The sequence below is a fragment of the Trichosurus vulpecula genome, chromosome 3, assembly GCF_011100635.1.
Source record: "Trichosurus vulpecula isolate mTriVul1 chromosome 3, mTriVul1.pri, whole genome shotgun sequence".
Classification (NCBI taxonomy): domain Eukaryota; kingdom Metazoa; phylum Chordata; class Mammalia; order Diprotodontia; family Phalangeridae; genus Trichosurus; species Trichosurus vulpecula.
Genome location: NC_050575.1, coordinates 314,581,796 through 314,604,246, shown reverse-complemented (window position 1 = coordinate 314,604,246; position 22,451 = coordinate 314,581,796). Strand labels below are relative to the sequence as shown.

At 40.9% G+C, this 22,451-nt stretch overlaps 1 protein-coding gene, 1 non-coding gene and 1 pseudogene across 8 annotated transcripts in view; all 3 read left to right on the top strand.

Moving 5' to 3' along the window:
- The first annotated feature begins 4,871 nt into the window (after nt 1–4,871).
- LOC118842534 lies at nt 4,872–5,799 on the top strand (annotated as a pseudogene).
- Nucleotides 5,800–17,130: 11,331 nt separating this feature from the next.
- Nucleotides 17,131–17,201, top strand: TRNAG-CCC. Its single transcript has one exon. It is a non-coding gene; the product is annotated as a tRNA-Gly (tRNA).
- Nucleotides 17,202–17,488: 287 nt separating this feature from the next.
- Nucleotides 17,489–22,451, top strand: part of TIA1 (TIA1 cytotoxic granule associated RNA binding protein) — a 43,905-nt gene continuing 38,942 nt past the window's right edge. For 3 of the 7 annotated variants that reach the window (XM_036748598.1, XM_036748595.1, XM_036748593.1), the window contains exon 1: nt 17,693–17,817. In XM_036748598.1, coding sequence (XP_036604493.1) covers nt 17,792–17,817 — 26 coding nt within the window. In that variant the 5' untranslated portion in view covers nt 17,693–17,791. Of the gene's footprint in view, nt 17,818–22,451 lie in introns of all 7 variants that reach the window. The other 4 variants (XM_036748597.1, XM_036748596.1, XM_036748594.1 and 1 more) reach the window with 3 other exon arrangements.

Genomic DNA, 22,451 nt, shown 5'->3' with positions numbered 1-22,451 from the left:
GGGAAAGAATATAAAGGAAGTGGAGGAGAGTTTAGCATTATTAATTGACCATATGAAAAGCAAAGGATGGGAAATCAACCCCGCAAATGTTCAAGGGCCAACTCAAACTGTAAAATTCTTGGGAATACAGTGGAATAGAGGACTGCGAGAAATTCTCCCACAAGCTCGACAAAAAATCCAGGATTTTCCCACCCCTACCAATAAGAAAGAGGCCCAAAAGTTCATAGGGCTATTTGGTTATTGGAGACACCACATCCCACATTTGGGACAGATTTTAAAACCCTTGTATAAAGTCACCAGAAAGAAATATGAATTTGATTGGGGACTTGAACAAAGTAGAGCTTTTGAGGAAGCAAAGGCTGCTATCCAATTAGCTCTGGACTTATGGCCTATGCAAAATGGGCCAGTGGAGTTACAAGTGACTGTACAAGATGACTACGCAAATTGGAGTCTGTGGCAAAAACAACAAAGCCGAAGTGTACCTTTAGGCTTTTGGTCAAGGAAACTGCCCTCATCTGGAGTGCAATATACACCTTTTGAGAAGCAGCTGTTAGCTGCATATTGGGCTTTAGTAGAAACTGAGCAACTAACTCTGGGTCATGAAGTGGTATTAAGGCCTGGAATTCCAATTATGACTTGGGTAATGAGTACCCCAGCTTCTCACAGAATTGGACATGCACAAGAGGCAAGCATAATCAAATGGAAGTGGTATATTCAGAATAGGTCCAGAGCAGGCAAAAATGGAGTTTCTGCTCTACATGAATCCTAAATTAATCTATCTATTCAGTGCCATACCAATCGAACTACCAAAAAATTTTTTTACTGAGCTGGACAAAATAATAACAAAATTCATTTGGAAAAACAAGAAGTCTAGAGTATCTAGGATATTAATGAAAAGACATGCTAGAGATGGTGGTTTAGCCACACCAGATATTAAACTGTACTACACAGCAGCAGTCATCAAAACTGCCTGGTACTGGTTAAGAAACAGGGGTGTGGATCAGTGGAATAGGATAGGTACACAAGTAGGTGAAATCAACAAGTTTAGCAATCTACTCTTTGATAAACCCAAAGAAGCCAGTTTCTGAGCTAATAATTCACTATTTCACAAAAACTGCTGGGAAAATTGGAAAATGGTAGGGCAAAAACTGGGCATAGACCAATATCTTACACCATATACCAAAATAAAGTCAAAATGGGTTCATGATTTAGGAGTAAAAGTTGATACTCTAAGTAATTTGGGAAAGCAAGGAATAGTTTACTTATCGGATTTGTGGAAAAGTAAAGAATTCATGACCCAACAAGAGATAGAGAGCATTACAAAATGCAAAATGGATAATTTTGATTATGTCAAATTGAAATGTTTTTGTACAAAAAAAGCCAATGCAACAAGAATTAGGAGGGAAGCAGAAAATTGGGAGAAAATCTTTGCAACTAGTATCTCTGATAAAGGCCTCATCTCTAAAATATACAGGGAGCTAAGCCAAATATATAGGAATACAAGCCATTCCCCAATTGAGAAATGGTCAAAGGATATGAACAGGCAGTTTTCAGAGGAAGAAATTAAAGCTATCTACAGGCATATGGAAAAATGCTCTGGATCGCTGCTGATTAGAGAAATGCAAATCAAAACAACTCTTAGATACCACATCTCTCCTGTCAGATTGGCTAAAATAACAAATCAGGAGAATGATAAATGCTGGAAAGGATGTGGGGAAATTGGAACATTGTTGCATTGCTGGTGGAGTTGTGAGCTGATCCAGCCATTTTGGAGGGCGGTGTGGAACTATGCTCAAAGGGCTATAGAAATGTTCATACCCTTTGACCCAGTAATACCACTTCTAGGGTTGTATCCCAAAGAAATCACGCAAGCGGGAAAAGGACCCATATGTACAAGAATATTTATAGCAGCTCTCTTTGTGGTAGCCAAGAATTGGAAAGCAAAGGGATGCCCATCAATTGGGGAATGGCTGAACATGCTGTGGTATATGAAGGTGATGGAATACTATTGTGCCATAAGAAATGGGGATGATGCAGACTTCATAACAACCTGGAAAAACCTACACGACATAATGCTGAGTGAGCGGAGCAGAGCCAGGAGAACGTTGTGCACAGCCACAGATATATGGATTCCGTGAGGACCAACCCTGACATACTGCGCTTTTCTCAGCAACCTAAAGGGCAAGGACAACTCCAGGGGACTCACGATGGAGAATGCTATTTTCATTCAGAGAAAGAACTGCGAAATTTGAATACAGACTGAGGCACACTACATGCTCGCCTTTTCTGCTTCTCTTTTGTTTTTGTTTTTGGGGTTTTTTTTTTTGGTTCTGTTTCTTCTTTCTCATGATTCATTCCATTGGTCAAAATTCTTCTCCACGACTTGACTAGTGCATAAATTAATTCAATGCGAAGTTATACATGACAGTTATATGAGACTTCATGCCATCTTGGGGAGGGAGGGGGGAGGGAGGGGAGAAAAACTGGAACTCAAAACTATGTAGAACCGTGTGTGGTAAACTAAAAATAAATAAAGAAATTTATTAAAAAAAAAAAAGAAATTATAAACTCTGCCCTCCTACTACACCATCCTTCTCTAAGATGGATGTCTGGCCAAAGCCAGAAGTGGCCAGAGGTCTCTGCCAACAACCAGTCAACATACTTAAGAGTCCCAGTTCACAGTGGGTCCCTGAGTTCCATTGCACAAGCTCAGCCAAGATGCTAGGAGTCCAGAGATTTTGTGACTCTAAAGATTAGTCCTAATAGAAGTACATGGAATGAATATGCCCTTTTCTTCTAACAGGGAAATGAAATATACTCAAATTGTGCCTGGAGAATGTTAGGAGAGAAGAATATGGGAGAAGCTGCAGGTAAGCAACTACCATTTGATATTTTATTATATATTGTCAATTGCTTTTATGGTTCATATGTTAAGAATTAATTCTCCATATGGTATCCAAGCATGCAATCTCCTTCTATGTAAAACCGAGGTCATTGGAAATATAGCCTGTTCAAGAAGGAGTCTGGATTCGACCACTAGGATGGGGCTGCAGAGGTGATCTGACTGGAAAAATCCATAAATCCATACATCCTTTGATAAGGAGTTGGTGCTGCCTGAAGGAGACAGTGGGTTGGTGGGAGATTTTATTTTTATAAAGACAGATTGAACAAAGGATCTCCCTTGGTTTCAGACATAGAGTAATCTTTGCCTATACCAGGCCAGCAGAACTCCCCTGATTTATTTGCCCTTTTGTTATTTAATACCTACCCAGTTGATGCTGGCACCTGCTGGGCAAGATCCAAATGCACAACATATTTGGTTTCCAAACAAAGAAATCAATTTTTGAAATTGATTTTTTTTTAAATTTGAGGACTGCCCTGGGATAGGTCAGAGAGGCCTTTTCTAACCAGATCAAACTCATGATATCAGGAGTTCCCCATTACAGGTAGCTTGCGTATTCTTGGAAATGTATGACTAATTCTCATTATCCTGGTGTTTTACATCTCTCCTGAACTTAGGCCTTCCATGGTCAATACTGCCCACCGAAAGAATCAGAGATAAGGAAGAGGAAGGTCATTGACTTTGAAAAGCCAAGAAAGTCCAGCTTTTACTCAGCACTTCTGCCCAAATGGGTCAAATATAAATCACCAGGATAAGTATGGGACTCTTCAGGGCTGGATCCATTTTTCTTGTTTTGTTTTTGGTTTGTTTTCTGTTTTGTTTGTTATAGTCACATGGGTGATTAAAACCTTTTGGTTAAAAAAAAAAGTAGTGTACATTGTATTTCCTCATAAGGGAACCAGTCTATTTTTCTAATATGTAGAGTACAGATAATAGCATCTATGATGTTTTATTTGTGGGGTTATTGTAAGACAATATATGTAAACCATTTTGTATACTTTAAAGTACAAAGAACAGAGGTCTGTACACAATGTTTGTTGATCTGACCAATACTGTCAGTTATCAGGGCTTGTGGAAAATTATGTCAAAATTTGGTTGCCTGGAGAAGTTCGTCAGTATCATGTGCCAGTTTTATGACAGCATACTTGCCTGGGTTCTGGATAATGGACAGTGCTCTCAAGCTTTTCCAGTCACCAGTGGAGTTAAGCAAGGCTGTGTGCTTGCTCCCATGCTTTTTAGCATGACATTTTCAGCAATGTTGTCAGACGCCTTCAACAAGGATGAAAAGGGCATCAAGGTTAGATATTTCTCTGATGATAAATTATTTCACTTGAAAAGGCTACAAGCCAAGACTAAAGTAGAAGGAGAATTGGTACATGACATTTTCTTTGCAGATGATTGTGTACTCAACAGAGTATGGATTGATTCTCTGTTGCTTGTGCTAATTTTGGCCTAATAATTAACATCAAGAAAATAGAGATTCTCCACCAGCCAGCACCAAACCATCCACTGTGGAACCATCATTACAGCAAACGGAAAAATTTTGAATGCTGTAGATAAGTTCACTGACTTTGGCAGTATACTTTCCAGGGGTGTACACATAGATGATGAGGTTGATGCATGCATTGCCAAAGCTAACTCAGTGTTTGGGAAGCTCCAAAAGAAAGTGTTGGGGAAAAGAGATACTAGACTGCCTACCAAATGGGAGGTCTACAGAGCCATTGTGCTGACCTCATTGTTGTATGCCTATGAAATCTGGATAGTATACCAGTGCCATGCCAGGAAATTGAACCACTTCCATTTGAATTGTCTTAGGAAGATTCTGAAGATCACCTGGCAAAATAAGGTACCAGACTCTGAGATCCCTTCTCAAGCTAAACTGCCAAGCATTCAAATTCTACTTCGAGGAGAGAGAGTGAGCGAGAGAGAGAGAGAGAGAGAGAGAGAGAGAGAGAGAGACAGAGGGAATACTGATCATACTGATCAAGAAAAACTTGTTGGAACCCATGATGTACCTACTAGATATGTTGAATATTATCCAGAAGTGAATGTTATGATTAGCAGAAGTTGGGATCAGACAGTTAAGTTGTGGGGCAGCTAGGTGGCGCAGTGAGTAGAGCGCTGGCCCTGGAGTCAGGAGGGCCTGAGTTCAAATTTGACCTCAAGCACTTGACACACTAGCTCAAGTGACTTTGGGCAAGTCACTTAACCCCAGTTGCCCTGCCTTCTCCCCTCCAAAAAATAAAACAAACAAACAAAAAAACCCAGTCAATTAAGTTGTGGGATCCCAGAACTCCTTGTAATATAGGAAACTTTCCTTAGCTGGAAAAGGCTTGCACACTCTCTGTGACTGGGAACATCTGGTTGGAGAGTGTTGGTATGGGACTTGAAGAATATGGGCTATGCACAACAGAGAAGAGAGTCTAGCCTGAAATACCAGGCTCGTTGCACATAAGCATTTCCAAACAATCAGGGTTATGTGTTAAGTTCTATTGAAGGCCAACTGGAAGTTGAATTTTGGGCACAAGTCCTGATGTACAGAAGAAAAAATATCTATTCAAATGTCACAGACTGAAAGAAAAAAATATTAAGCAGATTTATCCTGTCAATGCCATTTCCTTTGACAACATTCACAGCACATTTGCTATACTAGATCTGATGGGTTTGTTAATATTTAGGATCCATTCAACAAGAAACAATTATGCCAATTCCATTGGGATCCCACCAATATAGCATCACTTACCTTCAGTAATGATGGGGCCACACTTGCAATGGCATCATCATTTTTGTATGAAATGGATGACACTGAACATCCTGAAGATGGTATCTTCATTCGCCAAATGACAGATACAGAAACAAAACCCAAGGAAACTGGGCCTCAGAAAGGTTTGGAGTGACTCACCCAAGGGCCCAGAAGGAAGGAGTCATGTTTGGCTACAAGGACAATAGCTCAACCCTGGCTTCATGTTCCTTACTTCTCCTGTTTACCTAACTTGAAACTTTCTAACACTATGTCTGTTACCAACACTACTTATAATATTACTATAAAAATTGATATTTAGCAAAAAAATGGATTGTTCAAATGCCAAACATATGTTTGCTTAAAGGACTATTTTTACAGATAACTCACACAAGCCAAGCCTTCACATGGAGGTCAGAAGAAGCAATACAAGAAAACTCTTCAGGTCTCCCTTAAGAACTTTGGAATTGATTGTGTGTCATGAGAGGCACTGCAAAAAACTGCACAGAATGGCATGCCCACATCACAGAAGGCACTGTGCTCTATGAGCAGAGCAAAAATGAAATGAGATGTACAAATGTAGAGACAACTACACTCCCAATGTTCATGTGAACTATTTGTGCCAACCTATTGTAGAATCTTTCAAGGTCAAATCTGTCTTACCCTACAGGAAAGTAGGGGACAAGGGGATGAGAGAGGCAGGGAGGATAGAAAGGAGGGCAAATGGGAGGAGGAGGTAGTCAGAAGCAAACACTTTTAAGGAGGGACACAGTCAAAGTAGAAAATAGAATAAATGGGGGGGTAGGATAGGATGGATGGATGGAAATATAGTTAGCCTTTTACAACATGACTGTTATGGAAGTGTTTTGCATGATTACACATGTATAGCCTTTATCGAATTGCTTGCCTTCTCAATGAGTGTAGGTGGAGAGGGAGGAAGGGAGAGAACTTGGGACTCAAAGTTTTAAAAAAGAATGTTAAAAATTGTTTTTACATGCAACTGAGAAAGAAGACATACAGGCAATGGGGTATAGAACTCTATGGGGGGGGGGCAGAGCCAAGATGGCAGCTGGAAAGCAGGGACTAGTGTAAGCTCCCTGCCGAGTCCCTCCAAAAACCTATAAAAAATGGCTCTGAAACAATTCTAGAACTGCAGAACCCACAAAACAGCAGAGGGAAGCAGGGCTGCAGCCCAGGACAGCCTGGATGGTCTCTGGGTGAGGTCTATCCCACACGGAGCTGGGAGCTGGGAGTGGAGCAGAGCCCAGCGTGAGCAGCATGGACCAACCAGACCAGGAGCCGGGCAGAGCGGGCCCTAGAGCCCTGAATCAGTGAGCTGCAGCAGTTACCAGACTTCTCAACCCACAAACACCAAAGACAGCGGAGAAGGTTAGTGGGAAAAGCTGCGGGAGTGGAAGGAGTTCGCAGTTTGGCCACTGCCCCTGGGGCAGCGGAGGTGGGGCAGCTACAGCTGCAGTTGCTTCCGGCCCCAGGCCCACCTGATGGGAGGAATTAAGTGGCGGATCAGAGCAGGAGTGCACATCCTGCTGAAGATCTAAGCCCAGTCCGGGTTGGGGGTTCTTGGGGAAGGAGGAGTGCTGGTGTGGCAGAGCTGGCGCATCCCCCCCAAACGTGGAACATAGAACTTTTTAGTCTACAAGCAGTCATACCCCACTGAAAAACTCAAGGTTAGTTGGTTGGGAATATGGCCAGGCAGCGAAAACACACCCAGATTCAGTCTCAGACTTTGGATTCTTTCTTTGGTGACAAAGAAGACCAAAACATACAGCCAGAAGTCAACAAAGTCAAAGAGCCTACAACAAAAGCCTCCAAGAAAAACATGAACTGGTCCCAGGCCATGGAAGAGCTCAAAAAGGATTTGGAAAAGCAAGTTAGAGAAGCAGAGGAAAAATTGGAAAGAGAAATGAGAAGGATGTGAGAAAACCATGAAAAACAAGTCAATGACCTGCTAAAGGAGACCCCCCAAAATACTGAAAAATACACTGAAGAAAACAACACCTTAAAAAATAGACTAACTCAAATGGCAAAAGAGCTCCAAAAAGCCAATGATGAGAAGAATGCCTTGAAAGGCAGAATTAGCCAAATGGAAAAGGAGGTCCAAAAGACCACTGAAGAAAATACTACCTTAAAGATTAGATTGGAGCAAGTGGAAGCTAGTGACTTTATGAGAAATCAAGATATTATAAAACAGAACCAAAGGAATGAAAAAATGGAAGACAATGTGAAATATCTCATTGGAAAAACCACTGACCTGGAAAATAGATCCAGGAGAGAGAAAAGTTCTGCTCTTATCATATTTACTTTGTATTTTGTTATATTTATTTTGTGCAAAATATTTTGTACACAAATATTTATGACAGTTTTTTGTCTCATGGCGAAGAACTGGAAATAAGAGGGTTGCCCATCAACTGAGAAATGGCTAAACAAATTATGGCATATAAATAGAATTGAATATTATGGTGCCATAGGAAATAATGAAAGGAAGGGTTTCAGAGAAACCTGAGAAGACTTTAGAAACTGATACATAGTGAAATGAACAGAACCAGAAGAACAATTTAAACTATAACAATAACAATTTGAAAGATTTAAGAACTCTAATCAAAACAATGGTCAACCCCAATTCCAGATGACCAGTAATGACAAATCTCATCCTGACAGAAAGGTAATGGACTAAATATGAAGAATAACACTTCTGGAAATGCCCAGTGTGGGAATTTGACTAGGCGTATTTGTTACATGCGTTTGTTTTTTTCTTTTTCCAATGGGAAGAGGAAGGGAAATATAGGAAGGGGAGAAAATAAATGTTTGTTAAGTGAAACAAAATTTAAAATATTACTTTTTATATGTACAGAACTGAAGGAATGAAAAAGTGGAAGACAATGTGAAATATCTCATTGGAAAAACCACTGACCTGGAATCAAGAGAAGTATGAAAAGGTAGTCAAGAAAAAGAACAAGAAAAAGAAATTGCAAGGGACTTACTAAAGTTGAACTGTTTTGTTTACATTCCTACATGGAAAGATGATGTGTATGATTCATGAGACCTCAGTATTAGGGTAGCTGAAGGGAATATGCATATATATGTTTATGTATATATATGTATATGTGAGTGTATATGTATGTATATATATATGTGTGTGTATATATATATATATATATATATATATATATATAAAGAGAAAGAGAGAGAGAGAGCGGACACAGGGTGAGTTGAAGATGAAGGGAAGATATCTAAAAGAAATAAAATCAAATTAAGGGATGAGAGAGGAATATATTGAGAGAGGGAGAAAGGGAGAGATAGAATGGGGTGGATTATCTCGCATAAATGTGGCAAGAGGAAGCAGTTCTGTGGGAGGAGGGGAGAGGGCAGGTGAGGGCGGAATGAGTGAATCTTGCTCTCATCAGATTTGACCTGAGGAGGGAATACCATACACACTCAATTGGGTATCTTACCCCACAGGAAAGAAGGAGGAAGAAGATAAAAAAGGGGGGATGATAGAAGGGAGGGCAGATGAGGGAGGAGGTAATCAAAAACAAACGCTTTGGAAAGGGGACAGGGTCAAGGGAGAAAATTCAATAAAGGGGGATGTGTTGGGAAGGAGCAAAATATAGTTAGTCTTTCACAACATGAGTATTGTGGAAGGGTTATACATAATGATACACATGTGGCCTATGTTGAATTGCTTGACTTCTTAGGGAGGGTGGGTGGGAAGGGAAGAGGGGAGAGAATTTGGAACTCGAAGTTTTAAAAACAGATGTTCAAAAACAACAAAAAAAAAGTTTTTGCATGCAACTAGAAAATAAGATACACAGGCAATGGGGCATAGAAATTTATCTTGCCCTACAAGAAAGGAAGGGAAAAGGGGATGGGAGGGGAGTGGGGTGACAGAAGGGAGGGCTGACTGGGGAACAGGGCAACCAGAATATATGCCATCTTGGAGTGGGGGGTAGGGTAGAAATGGGGAGAAAACTTGTAATTCAAACTCTTGTGAAAATCAATGCTGAAAACTAAATATGTTAAATAAGTAAATTTAAAATAGGAAAATAAATAAATAAAAAAATCTATCTCACCCTACAAGAAAATAGATGGGAAAGGGATAAGAGAAGGGGGGGGGGGTGTGATAGAAGAGAGGGAAGATTGGGGAAGGTATAATCAGAATGCATGCTGTCTTGGGGTAGGGGGAGGGGAGAGATGGGGAGAAAATTTGGAACTCGAAATCTTGTGGAAGTGAATGTTGAAAACTAAAAATAAATTAAATAATAGAAAAAAATTTAGTTTGTACTTGAATTTCTTAAATATGTCAATGAAACAGTTTGCTAACCTACACCGTAGAAAGTTAAATGGTAATTGAGCCAATGCTAATTTAGAAAAGTACTTTTAGACCTGGTTTATATGTCTACTTTGATAAATATTAAATCTTTAACAACAAAAAAAAGAATCCTTCAAAGTCATATTGATCTGATCAGCTACAGCCAGATATACCATATCTTGACTCCAACATAGTGGTCCTCTTCAAGAATTAAGGGCGACAACCATAACTACCACTAAATGCAATTCAACATAGGCCACATGCGTATCATTATGTATAACCCTTCCACAATACTCATGTTGTGAAAGACTAACTATATTTTGCTCCCTCCTAACCTATCCCCCTTTATCCAATTTTCTCCCTTGACCCTGTCCCTTTTTGAAAGTGTTTGTTTTTGATTACCTCCTCCCTCATCTGCCCTCCCTTCTATCATCCCCTCTTTTTTATCTTCTTCCTCCTTCTTTCCTGTGGGGTAAGATACCCAATTGAGTGTGTATGGTATTCCCTCCTCAGGTCAAATCTGATGAGAGCAAGATTCACTCATTCCCCTTCACCTGCCTTCTCTTCTGTTTCTACAGAACTGCTTTTTCTTGCCACCTTTATGCGAGATAATCCACCCCATTCTATCTCTCCCTTTCTCCCTTTCTCAATATATTTCTCTCTCATCCCTTAATTTGATTTTATTTCTTCTAGATATCATCCCTTCATCTTCAACTCACCCTGTGCCCTTTCTCTCTCTCTCTCTATATATATATATACACACATGAACCCACATATATACATATATATACATACACATATATATATATATATATACATACATATTCCCTTCAGCTACTCTAATACTGAGGTCTCATGAATCATACACATCATCTTTCCATGTAGGAATGTAAACAAAACAGTTCAACTTTAGTAAGTCCCTTGTGATTTCTTTTTCTTGATTACCTTTTCATATGTCTCTTGATTCTTGTGTTTGAAAGTCAAATTTTCTATTCAGCTCTGGTCTTTTCACTGAGAAAGCTTGAAAGTCCTCTATTTTATTGAAAATCCATATTTTGCCTTGGAGCATGATACTCAGTTTTGCTGGGTAGGTGATTCTTGGTTTTAATCCTAGCTCCATTGACATCCAGAATATCGTATTCCAAGCCCTTCGATCTCTTAATGTAGAAGCTGCTAGATTTTGGGTTATTCTGATTGGGTTTCCACAATACTCAAATTGTTTCTTTCTGGCTGCTTGCAGTATTTTCTCCTTGATCTGGGAGCCCTGGAATTTGGCAACAATATTCCTAGGAGATTTCTTTTTGGGATCTATTTGAGGAGGCGATCGGTGGATTCTTTCAATTTCTATTTTGCCCTGTGGCTCTAGAATATCAGGGCAGTTCTCCTTGATAATTTCTTGAAAGATGGTATGTAGGCTCTTTTATTGATCATGACTTTCAGGTAGTCCAATAATTTTTAAATTATCTCTCTTGGATCTATTTTCCAGGTCGGTGGTTTTTCAGTGAGATATTTCACATTGTCTTCCATTTTTTCATTGCTTTGGTTCTGTTTTATAATATCTTGATTTCTCATAAAGTCACTAGCTTCCACTTGCTCCAATATAATTTTTAAGGTAGTATTTTCTTCAGTGGTCTTTTGGACCTCCTTTTTCATTTGGCTGATTCTGCCTTTCAAAGCATTCTTCTCGTCATTGGCTTTTTGGAGCTCTTTTGCCATTTGAGTTAGTCTATTTTTTAAGGTGTTGTTTTCTTCAGTATATTTTTCAGCATTTTTTTGGGTCTCCTTTAACAAGTCATTGACTTGTTTTTCATGGTTTTCTCACATCCTTCTCATTTCTCTTTCCAATTTTTCCTCTGCTTCTCTAACTTGTTTTTCCAAATCCTTTCTGAGCTCTTCCATGACCTGAGACCAGTTCATGTTTTTCTTGGAGGCTTTTGTTGTAGGCTCTTTGACTTTGTTGACTTCTGGCTGTATGTTTTGGTCTTCTTTGTCACCAAAGAAAGATTCCAAAGTCTGAGACTGAATCTGGGTGCGTTTTCGCTGCCTGGCCATGTTCCCAGCCAACTTACTTGATCCTTGAGTTTTTCAGCGGGGTATGACTGCTTGTAGAGTAAAGAGTTCTATGTTCCAAGCTTGAGGGGATGCACTGCCACACCCGCACTCCTTCCCCAAGAACCCCCAACCCGGACTGGACTTAGATCTTCAGCAGGCTGTGCTCTCCTGCTCTGATTTGCCACTTAATTCCTCCCACCAGGTGGGCCTGGGGCCAGAAGCAACTGCAGCTGTAGTTCTGTAGCTGCCCCACCTCCACTGCCCCTGGGGTGGTGGCCTAACCTCAAACTTCTTCTTTCCCTCTGTCCCCAGCAGCTTTTCCCACTAACCTTCTCTGTTGTCTTTGACGTTTGTGGGTTGAGCCGCAGCTCACTGATTCAGGGCTCTAGGGGCCGCTCCACCCAGCTCCTGATCTGATTGGTCCGTGCGGCCCACGCTGGGCTCTGCTCCACTCCCCTCTCAGCTCTGTGCACGACAGACCTCACCCAGCAACCATCCAGGCTGTCCTGGGCTGGAGCCCTGCTTCCCTCTGCTATTTTGTGGATTCTGTAGTTCTAGAATTGTTTCAGAGCCATTTTTTATAGGTTTTTGGAGGGACTTGGTGGGGAGCTCATGCTAGTTCCTGCTTTCCAGCCTCCATCTTGGCTCTTCCCCCTTTACTTTAGCATTTTAAAAGAGAAAACAGTAAAAAAAAAAAAAGTCCCACCTTAATTATCAGTATAATCCCCAGGGTAAGCACAGTTCCTGGCCCACTCAAATCTGTTATTTCATCAGTTTAGGGAACTCTCAGTGTAGAAACTCGCTCCATTGATACAGAGAAACCACTGATTTGTAACTGGTAGTCTTAGAAAGTGGCTTGTATATAAAATTTAAAAAGTTTTTGCACAATGAAAAGCAATGCAACCAAAATTAGAAGGAAAGCAAAAAACTGGGATAAAACAGTTTACAGCAAGTATCTCTGATAAAGGCCTCATTTCTCAAATATATAGAGAAATGAGTCAAATGTATATGAATACAAGTCATCCCCCAAATGATAAATGGTCAAAGGATATGAACAGGCACTTTTCACATGAAGATTTAATTAGAAATCAAAACTATAGACATGCTCTAAATCATTATTGATTAGAGAAATACAAATTAAAACAATTCTCAGGTATCACTTCATACCCATCAGATTGGTTATTATGATAGTAAAGAAAAATGATCATTTTGGAGTAGATGTGGGAAAACTGGGACACTAATGCATTGTTGGTAGAGTTGTGAACTGAACCAACTATTCCAGAGAGCAGTTTGGAACTATGTCCAAAGAGCCATAAAACTGTGCATACCCTTTTATCCAGCAATACCACTATCTCTATCCCAAAGAATTTTTTTTTAAAAAAGGAAAAGTTCTTATTTGTACAAAAGTATTTATCACATATACCTCCATATATACATACATGTCCATATATATACACATACATATATCCATGCATACTCATATGCATACACATGCACACACATGTCCCCTCATCTTAGATCATATGCTCTTCAATGGAAGGGAATGTTTCATTTTTCTCTTTGTATCCTGGGCACCTAGCACACTTGACACATAGCTTATCAAATGTTTGTTGATTAATTGATTGGTAATGTCAGTTTGACAGTTGTTTGGGGCATAAGTTGGAGAAAGGAGATACTTCAGGCAGGGAGACCACTTTGAAGGCTACTCCATTAGTCCAAATGAAAGCCGCTAAAGGTCTGAAACCAGTGAACTGAGAAAAGGGGACAAACATGAGAGATATTGTAGAGTTACAAAGAGCAAGACTTGGCAACTGATTAGAAATGGGAGATGAGGGAGAAGAAAGATTGAAGTAGGTTGTGAACCTGGGTGACTGGAAGGACAATAGCACCCTAGAACAACAGGGAAGTGAGGAAGATGGGTGGATTTGGGGGGGGAAGAAAATATGTCCAGGAAGAGCCTACCTCAGAACTGTGACTTTCAATGCTCTTCAGGAAACAGCAAAAATCTGGAAATGTCCTGGTTAATCATTTATGTTATATGATAGCATAAAATGTGACTATAAGGTGATGAATGAGAGTTATTTTTGACAAACAGAGCTGGGGTCATACCCCTTGGAACCTATGTGGGAATGAACTCCTGTAGAAGAGTTGCCCCATGGAGCATTCCCCAAGCTCCTCTGACAACTTATGTGGCTCAACACTGAATGGATTAACACTTGAGATAATGAAGGAAATTCTGGGTGGTCCCTTAGTGCTTTTCTCTGTTGAGGGGAGCTTCACCAGTTAAAAAAGGAAAGATAGTTTTTGCTTATTCTGCTACTTCAGCCCTGTAGGACTTGTGGCAAGTAACTCCCTGAAGGCATGGGGAAAGGCCTGATCAATGACACTTAGGCTTCATGGTAGTAAGGAGCATAAGGCAGCTAAACCTATTTTAGCAAGCCTGAGACTGGATCTCAAAATTCTAGTTGCCTCTTCTGCTTTATGTTTCTTTGCCTGATCATAGGGAACAGAGTAACAATCCCAAGATGGAAATGGCCAGACTTGGAAGAAGTCTGAGTTTCAGAGGTAGAGAGATACAAGGTCCTTAGTCAGTGCTGGCTTCTCTGGAGAATGCCTAGGGAGCCCTAACGGGCCCTAAGATTTAGTGAGTTGGCGAAGTGGGTAGAGCACCAGGCCAGGAGTCAGGAAGACGGGAGTTCAAATGTGGTTTCAGACACTTCCTAGTTGTGTGACCCTGAGCAAATCACTTAACCCTGTTTGCCTCTGTTTCCTCAACTGTAAAATGAACTGCAAAAGAAAATGGCAAAACACTCCAATATCTGCCAAGAAAACCTCAAATGGGGTCACAAAGAGTTGAATGAGACCAAAAACTAAAACAATAACAAAGGTTCATATGATTTTTTCTTCTCCAGATTAAAAAGTTTATTTTAGATGAAAAGTTCTAAATTCAGTAGGAATCCTTCTGAGCCCCCAATTAGGAAAAATTCCCAACATCTATGTGGAAACATAACTATGTTCATGGTTACATAACTAATATGTGGAAACATAACTAAAGTTCACAGTTAAGATACTGATAACAGGTAGGAATTCTTTTCAGTCACTAACAGTAGAGGTCCAGGAAAGAACTGAGCAGTTTTAGAACATTAACTCAAAACTATATTAACATATAATGATCTTTTCCTCTCGCGACTCCTGTAAATGTTATTTGAAATTTTCTTGAGACACAGAGTCTTATGGAGGGCATGGGAGACTATGTCATCTCTCTCTACAAGCTAGAAGAATAATGTTAAATTTAATAAAAACTGTCCCCTCTAGAATTGAGTGTAAAATGCAGAGAACATTATTAGTGTTAGTTTTTTTTCTTGGAAACTAAGGAGAAGTTGGGTTCTCTGTCTAACCCTACATTTATGTGTACCTCGAGTTTATTCCTGGCCTCTTTGTGTTTGAGGATAAATTGAGTTTACTGGACATGTTTGGGTAATGAAAAAGCAGATATTTTATACATATATATATATATATTATATATATGTATGTATGTATGTGTACATACTTGTATATATGTGTATATATGCATGTATATATGAGTATACATACGTACATATACACACACATATAATAGTGTCTCCGGATAAAAGGCATTGGAAGAGGGAAATTGGAGAAAGGAGGGGACCTTTTCTCTTAGGACTTCCCTCAGCCTGGGTCCTCATTTCTGAGATGCCTGACGGTCTCCCTTCTTTACTATGGCTCAGTCTTCCCTTTGCTCCACTTTTGTTCCAATCTTTCAAATCCAGATACTCAAGATCTCTTCTTCCCTGGCCCCTGAGACAGCTTCACCCTTTTACACGAACTTCTTAGAGCATGACCCACCATCGCTTAGATTTCTTCTAGGGAGAGCTATGGCCTTGTTTATACTTAACTCTGAATGTTTCAATCAGAACTAGTTTTTACCTCACCTGGAAACTGTAGCTAACCAGTGTGGTTTCAGCCTATGCCTTATGGAAGTTAAAATCCTTCACAATCTGGCTACAGTTTCCTTCTCTAGGACAGCACTGGCTCTGGCCCATTCCTGAAATGCACGCACACACTCTTTGTTTCAGCTTTGCATTTCCTGGATCCTGCAACATTTGTTAGTCCCTCCTCCCCTTACCCCGCGACTTTGGGCAGCTTAGAGCCCTGGGCCCGGGTTGTGGTCAACAACCTATGGCAAACTTTTATTGGCCGCTTGACCCTGGGCAAGTCACTCACCCTCTGTCTGTTAGCCTGAATGCGTTGGAGAGTATCTTTGCTAAGAAAACCACGTGGAGAAGACCATGGAGTCAAGAAGAGTCAGACCCGACTGAACAATACCGCCCCCCCCCCCCGTCCCCCTCCCGTTACTTTGTGTATATTTATTCTTATGCATATTCCTCCCAGATAATGTAAGCGCTTGGAGGGCCGGAGTTTTATTTTTTTCATCTTGTTTTCCTGTCTCCTTTCCCACCCAGCCCTCCCACCAGCTTAGCCTGGCACGTAGTAAATGCTTGATTAGTTCTCGCTGATTTATTGTAAATGGCCGATTGAAGAGGGACTTGAAAACCCCAGGAAAAGCGTTTCTTCCTACGGTGCGGTTGAATTTCTCCCGTGGTCTCCACAATGTGAATAAATAAGCCAAAGTTCTCTGGTCGTGGTCACGCTCGTGCCCTGGACTTTGGGCGTGAGCGGGTCCTCTCGGCGCTCGCTCATCAAACAGGAAATTCACATTTTTTTTGGAGAAAAGAATAAACCTTAATAGAATGGTAAGCAAAGATACATTTTTTTTCTTAGTTAATAACATTTTTCTTCGAGCTGATAAAATGATGATGATAAAGTTCTGAAAATTTGTCCGGGATTTGTTAAAGTTGCTTTAAAGAATGGCCATTTACGACATTCACTTTTGCAGGTTCGCGAGGTGGGGATTCTTTCGATTTCAGCTAGTAAGCTGTGCAAAGTATGCTCTCTCCAACTTGGAGAAAGAAAGTAGAAGACGGGAAAACGCCCTTCCCCCTCTTTCCTCCCCTTCTCTTCTTCGTGCCAACCCCTCCCCTCGGTTTATCTACTTTAGGTTTCTAAAGGGACTCAGCCCCATCAGCGCCGCTGGTGTAGTGGTATCATGCAAGATTCCCATTCTTGCGACCCGGGTTCGATTCCCGGGCGGCGCACGTAGTTTCTCACTTTTTTCTCCTATTCCCAATAGAACGAAGGAGTCCATATGAAAATGTACCTTCATTTGTCTGCAAGGCTATACAATTTTAATTTCATTGCTTTTACTGACTTCTGATAAAGGGAAAAAAAAAAAAAGTAAAGCTCTGCGCGTGCGCACTCAGAAACCACGGCAGTAGTTCGGCGGAAGCCCGTAAGGTCGGCTTTGTACTTGCGCAGTACGAGAAGCGCCTGCTGTACGTGGGACGGAAGCACGCCTGCGCAACAAACGAGTTGGCGTCGGTGGTGCCGTGGCGCGGGGCAGACGGGGTCTTAGGGAGAGTGGGCTCCCTCTGCGCTTGCGTGGCCCGGGCCGCTCGGCTGCTCCTGGGCGCCCGGCTCGCCGCCATCTTGTGTCGGGACTTCATTGTTCGGGCACAGGGGCAGGCGGGCTCGCGTAGCTGCTGCTGCTGGACGAAGAGAAGGCGGACGAGACCCCGCTTCGCCGAGAGAGACAGAAACCCCCGGTTGCCCTTACTGCCGGGCCGCCGAGGGAGGTGATAGGGGTCAGGGAGCAGGAGGCCAAGGTGCCGCCGCCACAGCCGCAGCCATGGAGGACGAGATGCCCAAGACCCTGTAAGTAGTGCGGAGCCGGGCGGTCGGGGGCCGCCGCTGGGGAGGGGCGCGATGTCGGGGATGGGGGGAACGGGAGGGAGGCCTCGTCCGGGCCGGCCTATTGTTTCCCGCCGCGCCCGCTCCCTGCTTCCCGGGTCCTATTTCCGTCTCTTGTCCGCCATGAGGTCGGGGCCGCCGGGCCGTGAGGGAACGAGCGGGTGGTGGGGCGAGCCCGCCGGGCCCTGCATTGTACGAGGCCTTTCCCCTGGCCTCGGAGCCTGGGAATGGACGGGCCGTGTGTCCGTTTGGACCTAATTCCCTCCCTTGTGTAAACGTTCCGTTCTCCCTCCCCCACCCCCCCTCCTTGATCAGCTCTTTTTTTTTCCTCTATTCCTCCCCTCCCCCCAATTGTTTCCTTTTCATGCTCAAAACTCCACAGTTTTTCATTTTCCCGTTCTTGGTTGTGGGAGCTTCTACTGGATCTCAATTTCCCTCGAGAGTGCTCACACTCAGATCTATTAAGTTGGAGAAACCTGGATTTAGAGCCTCCTGTGTGCAAAGAAAGAGCTGGGGGACACGAAGATGAAGCAAAAAACGAAACTGGATCTGCCCTCTGGCAGCTTACGCTTCTGGGGGAGAGGAGAATAAATACTACACCGCATGTGTGCAAAAAAACTAGAGATGGGGGGGGGGGTGGCGGCAAAAGAGAGAGAACTAAAAGTGCTTCGGGAAAATTTGAGGGGAGAGAACCATTCCATCAGTGAGTGAGGTCGGTTTTATGCTCCCCGTTTGCCAATGGGAAGAAAGCCAAATATTTTATTTTCTCCTCTTCCCCCTCCCCATAAAAAAGTTGAAGTGGAGAGAAAAACAAATATCTTTTCTCTTCAAACCCCCCTTCCCCAACAAAGCCACAAAACCCTAAGATATTTTTGAAAGCAATATAACAAAATGGGGGAGGGGAGTACATTTTTACTCTTTTCTTATATTAGAGATAACAGTCGTTCTTGTGATTGACATTCTGCATGAGCTGGCAGTAGTTTCCAAGGAACAGTTAAATCTTCATATCTGATTATCATTGATCTCTGAGAATCTTTCCCATGCTAGTACATCTTTATGGCTGGATATCAAGTATTTTTTCCCCCTGGGTGGTTTCTAAGGCTTCCATTTCTTTGTCTTTGAGTTTCTTGCATTTCCCTTTGTTTCACAGAATGAAAAGTACCCCGTGCGTGTAGACTTGTTTGTGTTCCTCTGGCTCTAAAATGATAATTCTAAGCATTGTTGTCTGTGAAGGCAGTTTTTAATATCATCGAGGTATTCTTTAATTTTTTGATTGTATTGCCTTTCATTTTTAGGATTTCCCTGGAATCACGATGGAGATTTGAGCCAGATTACATATAAAAAACTGATTTTATGATTTCTTATTGTAGCTTTTCTTTTTCAGCTCCTAATACCGTGTTATTTTCTGCATCAAACTATTCTCAAAAATTTAAGTTTTGCATTGACATTGATGTTTACCATTTAGGTGACAATTTTCTTGGTATAAAAGTGACTAGGTCTGGTAAATTATCTAAGAACCTATTGTGTTGTTATCTTGTGGCTCTTTACCAGGAAGCAGCAATTAAATATATATTTTTAGTATTGAAAGAGTCTCTCCATAGTTATGAACTTCTTAAGAAGTAGTTGAAGCTTTTGTTGGAAATTATTTTTTACATTCTGTTAGCTAGTGAGTAATTTGAAAATGTGATTAATTTTCTAATGACTGATAATCTCTCCTAATTATTTCAAGTTTGAGATTCTGAAATGCTAATTTGCTAAATTTGGAAGCTACCAAAAGCATTTAGTAGAAATTTGTCATGTCTTTACCATAATTTGGGCATGTAAAAGACCTGTCTTCAGTTGTTGAACTTTATGTGTGTGGAAAGTGCTTATTAATTTTTTAAGTAGGATATTAGTTTTACGTGACAAGTACATTGCCTATATTCTTGTTAGTATGTTTAGCCTGTTACTGAATTAGAAATTTAACATTAGAATGTACATAAGTTTCTACCTCAAAAGTGGGTTTCAGATTTTGTTTTTAAAGATAGAGATAGGGACCAGATTTGTGATTTCTTTAGGAAACTACCTCTGCCAATGCAGACCTGAGTCTTCTCAATAATTTGGAATCTGAGAGTTGGCTAGAGCAGAGGTGTCGAAAACATGAGGCCCACAGCACTTCCCAATGCAACCTGAACCAAATTAAAATGTAATTGGGAAATAGTTAACAAAATAAATACAAATACAATGAGTGCTATTAATGTGTAGTTTTCTAAGTCAGTAATGGGGCCCACAGGGATCCTTACTTAGTTGCCTCCTTTTTTATTTGACACTACTGGTGTAGAGTACTGAGAAGTTTAGTCACTGGCCTAGTATGTGTCAGAGCCCAAGTTTTCCTAGTTAGCTCTCTACCATTATACCATGGTGCTTTTGTCTTTAAGTCAGTTGTTAAAAGTATTTTGCCATGGAAAACAGCTAATTTAACAAATATTTGAACTCTCTGTGTGCAGGGCTTTGTGGAGGATATAAAAGTTCTTTAATGGACAGTCCTTGGTCTTAAGAAATTAGCATTGATGAGGAGAGGTGATGAGACTCTCAGGCTAGTGTAACAAAAGCCTGATTATAAAGTAGCTGAACTATATATATTACTAGAAGTTAAGGGGCAAGACAAGGAAGGAAGGTTTCCCTCTTTATTTAAGGGACCAAAGATTGGCTTGTCTCCCTACCCTCACCCTTAAGATATTTCTTTCCCACTTCCTCCACGTGATCTGGTACCCTACTGAAGCCCTAGGCCTTCTCCTTAAGCCTGAATTTCCATTAAAGTATCTTAAAATTACTTGCTACTTATTGATCAAAATTGCCCTCAACTCAGTGCAGCTCAGGTAGGTATTTGTGGAAAACAATTTTAACTGAACTAGTTTGAGTTGAACAGAGTAGTGAATGGTCAGGTTTTGTTTTCTTTTTTGGAGGGGGAAAGCAGGGCAATTGGGGTTAAGTGACTTGCCCAAGGTCACACAGCTATTAGTAAGTGTGTCAAGTGTCTGAGCATACATTTGAACTCAGGTCCTCCTGATTTCCTGGGCCAGTGCTCTACTCACTGCACCACCTAGCTGCCCTGTGCATAGTCAATTTTTAATTGAAATAATGTCACCGATGGTCCTGGCATCCTTCCTAGAGGTATATACATTCTTAGGAGGTGGTGCTGATGAATAGGTAATTAGTTGAATTTGAGGCAATATGAAAAGGTGAGGGAAAATTTTTTACTCATTATTGTGAGGATTTTCTAAGAGTGTTTTCATTTTTATTTAGCTAATGAATAAGGTAATTGATAGAATTTGAGGCAATGGGAAAGTGAAGGAAAATTTTTTTTAGTTCCCGTTGAGAAGACTACTATAAAGACAAGTCTTTCCTTTTTGGGAGTTGGGCACCCGGAGGTAGCTATTCTCAACTTTTTTCCCTTCCTCTATTTCTGAACTCACAGTTCTCTGAAAGCTTAAATCATGAGCCCAATTTGAAGTTGCACAAAGGTCACATTAGAAAATAGTCTCATTTTCAAGAAGTGAGAGTCATTTCTTTGCATTTAAGATCAGAAGTCTGAGATTCTCTGTTCTTAAATTCTTGTTTGTACATGCAGTATTTTGGAAAAAAAACAGGGAAGGAAAATTTCATAGTGTATCCACTTAGCTAAAATAATTTTGCGGAAAAATTTATAGGTATTACTGATGTCTTGAGACAATTTCTGGTTAACCTAAACAAACTTATACATGGGCGAAGAGCTTGATTTTCATCAGAATGTTAAAGAGATTGTTGGTGAACTTGTAAATTGGCAAGAGTTGGTTATAAATATGTAAATATGGCTTCATCAAAAAGAGGTCATGTCAAACTAACTTCATCAATTTTTTTGACAGGATTACTAGAGATGAGAAGAATACTGTGGTTATAGTTTACCTCGATTTTAGCAAAGCTCTTACTAAATTATTTCATACTGTGATTTTGGAGAAGATGAAGAGCTATAGATGATCATTAGATGATAAAACAATCAGATGGATTCAGAACTTGTTGGATGAATAGACTCAGAGAAATTGTTAAAGGCTGTTTGTCAGCAGGTTAAGATATCTAGTGAAGTGCACCCAGGGATCTGTCTTGCCTCTGTGCTGTTTAATAGTCACTTTCAGTAGTTATAGTCTTTCATTTGGGTACAAAAACGAACTTCACAAGAATAAGATGGGGGGAGATACAATGTGTCAGTCAATAAATATTTACTAAGTATTACTAAGATACAAATATTGAAAAAGAAAAGCAGTCTCTGCCTTCTGAGTTTACAATCTAATCTAATAGGGAGGTGGGAGGGACACAAAAGGTAGCTGTAGGAAAAAGTCAGAGAAGGAGGCAATACCAGAATGGGGGCATGATGAAGTACAAAGTATTGCAGCCAGGTTGTAAATGAAGACATGGCAGGGCCTAGGGGCCCTCCTCAAATGGAGACTTTTGGGAAGAGCAAGGGGTTGATGATAACCTGGGCAAGGAGAAGGGGCACCTATAAGAACTGGGGTGGGGGGGGGGCGAGGGGGAATCTTGATGGGCTGCAAATTTGGATTCAACTGTGTTTCAGCAAGCAAATA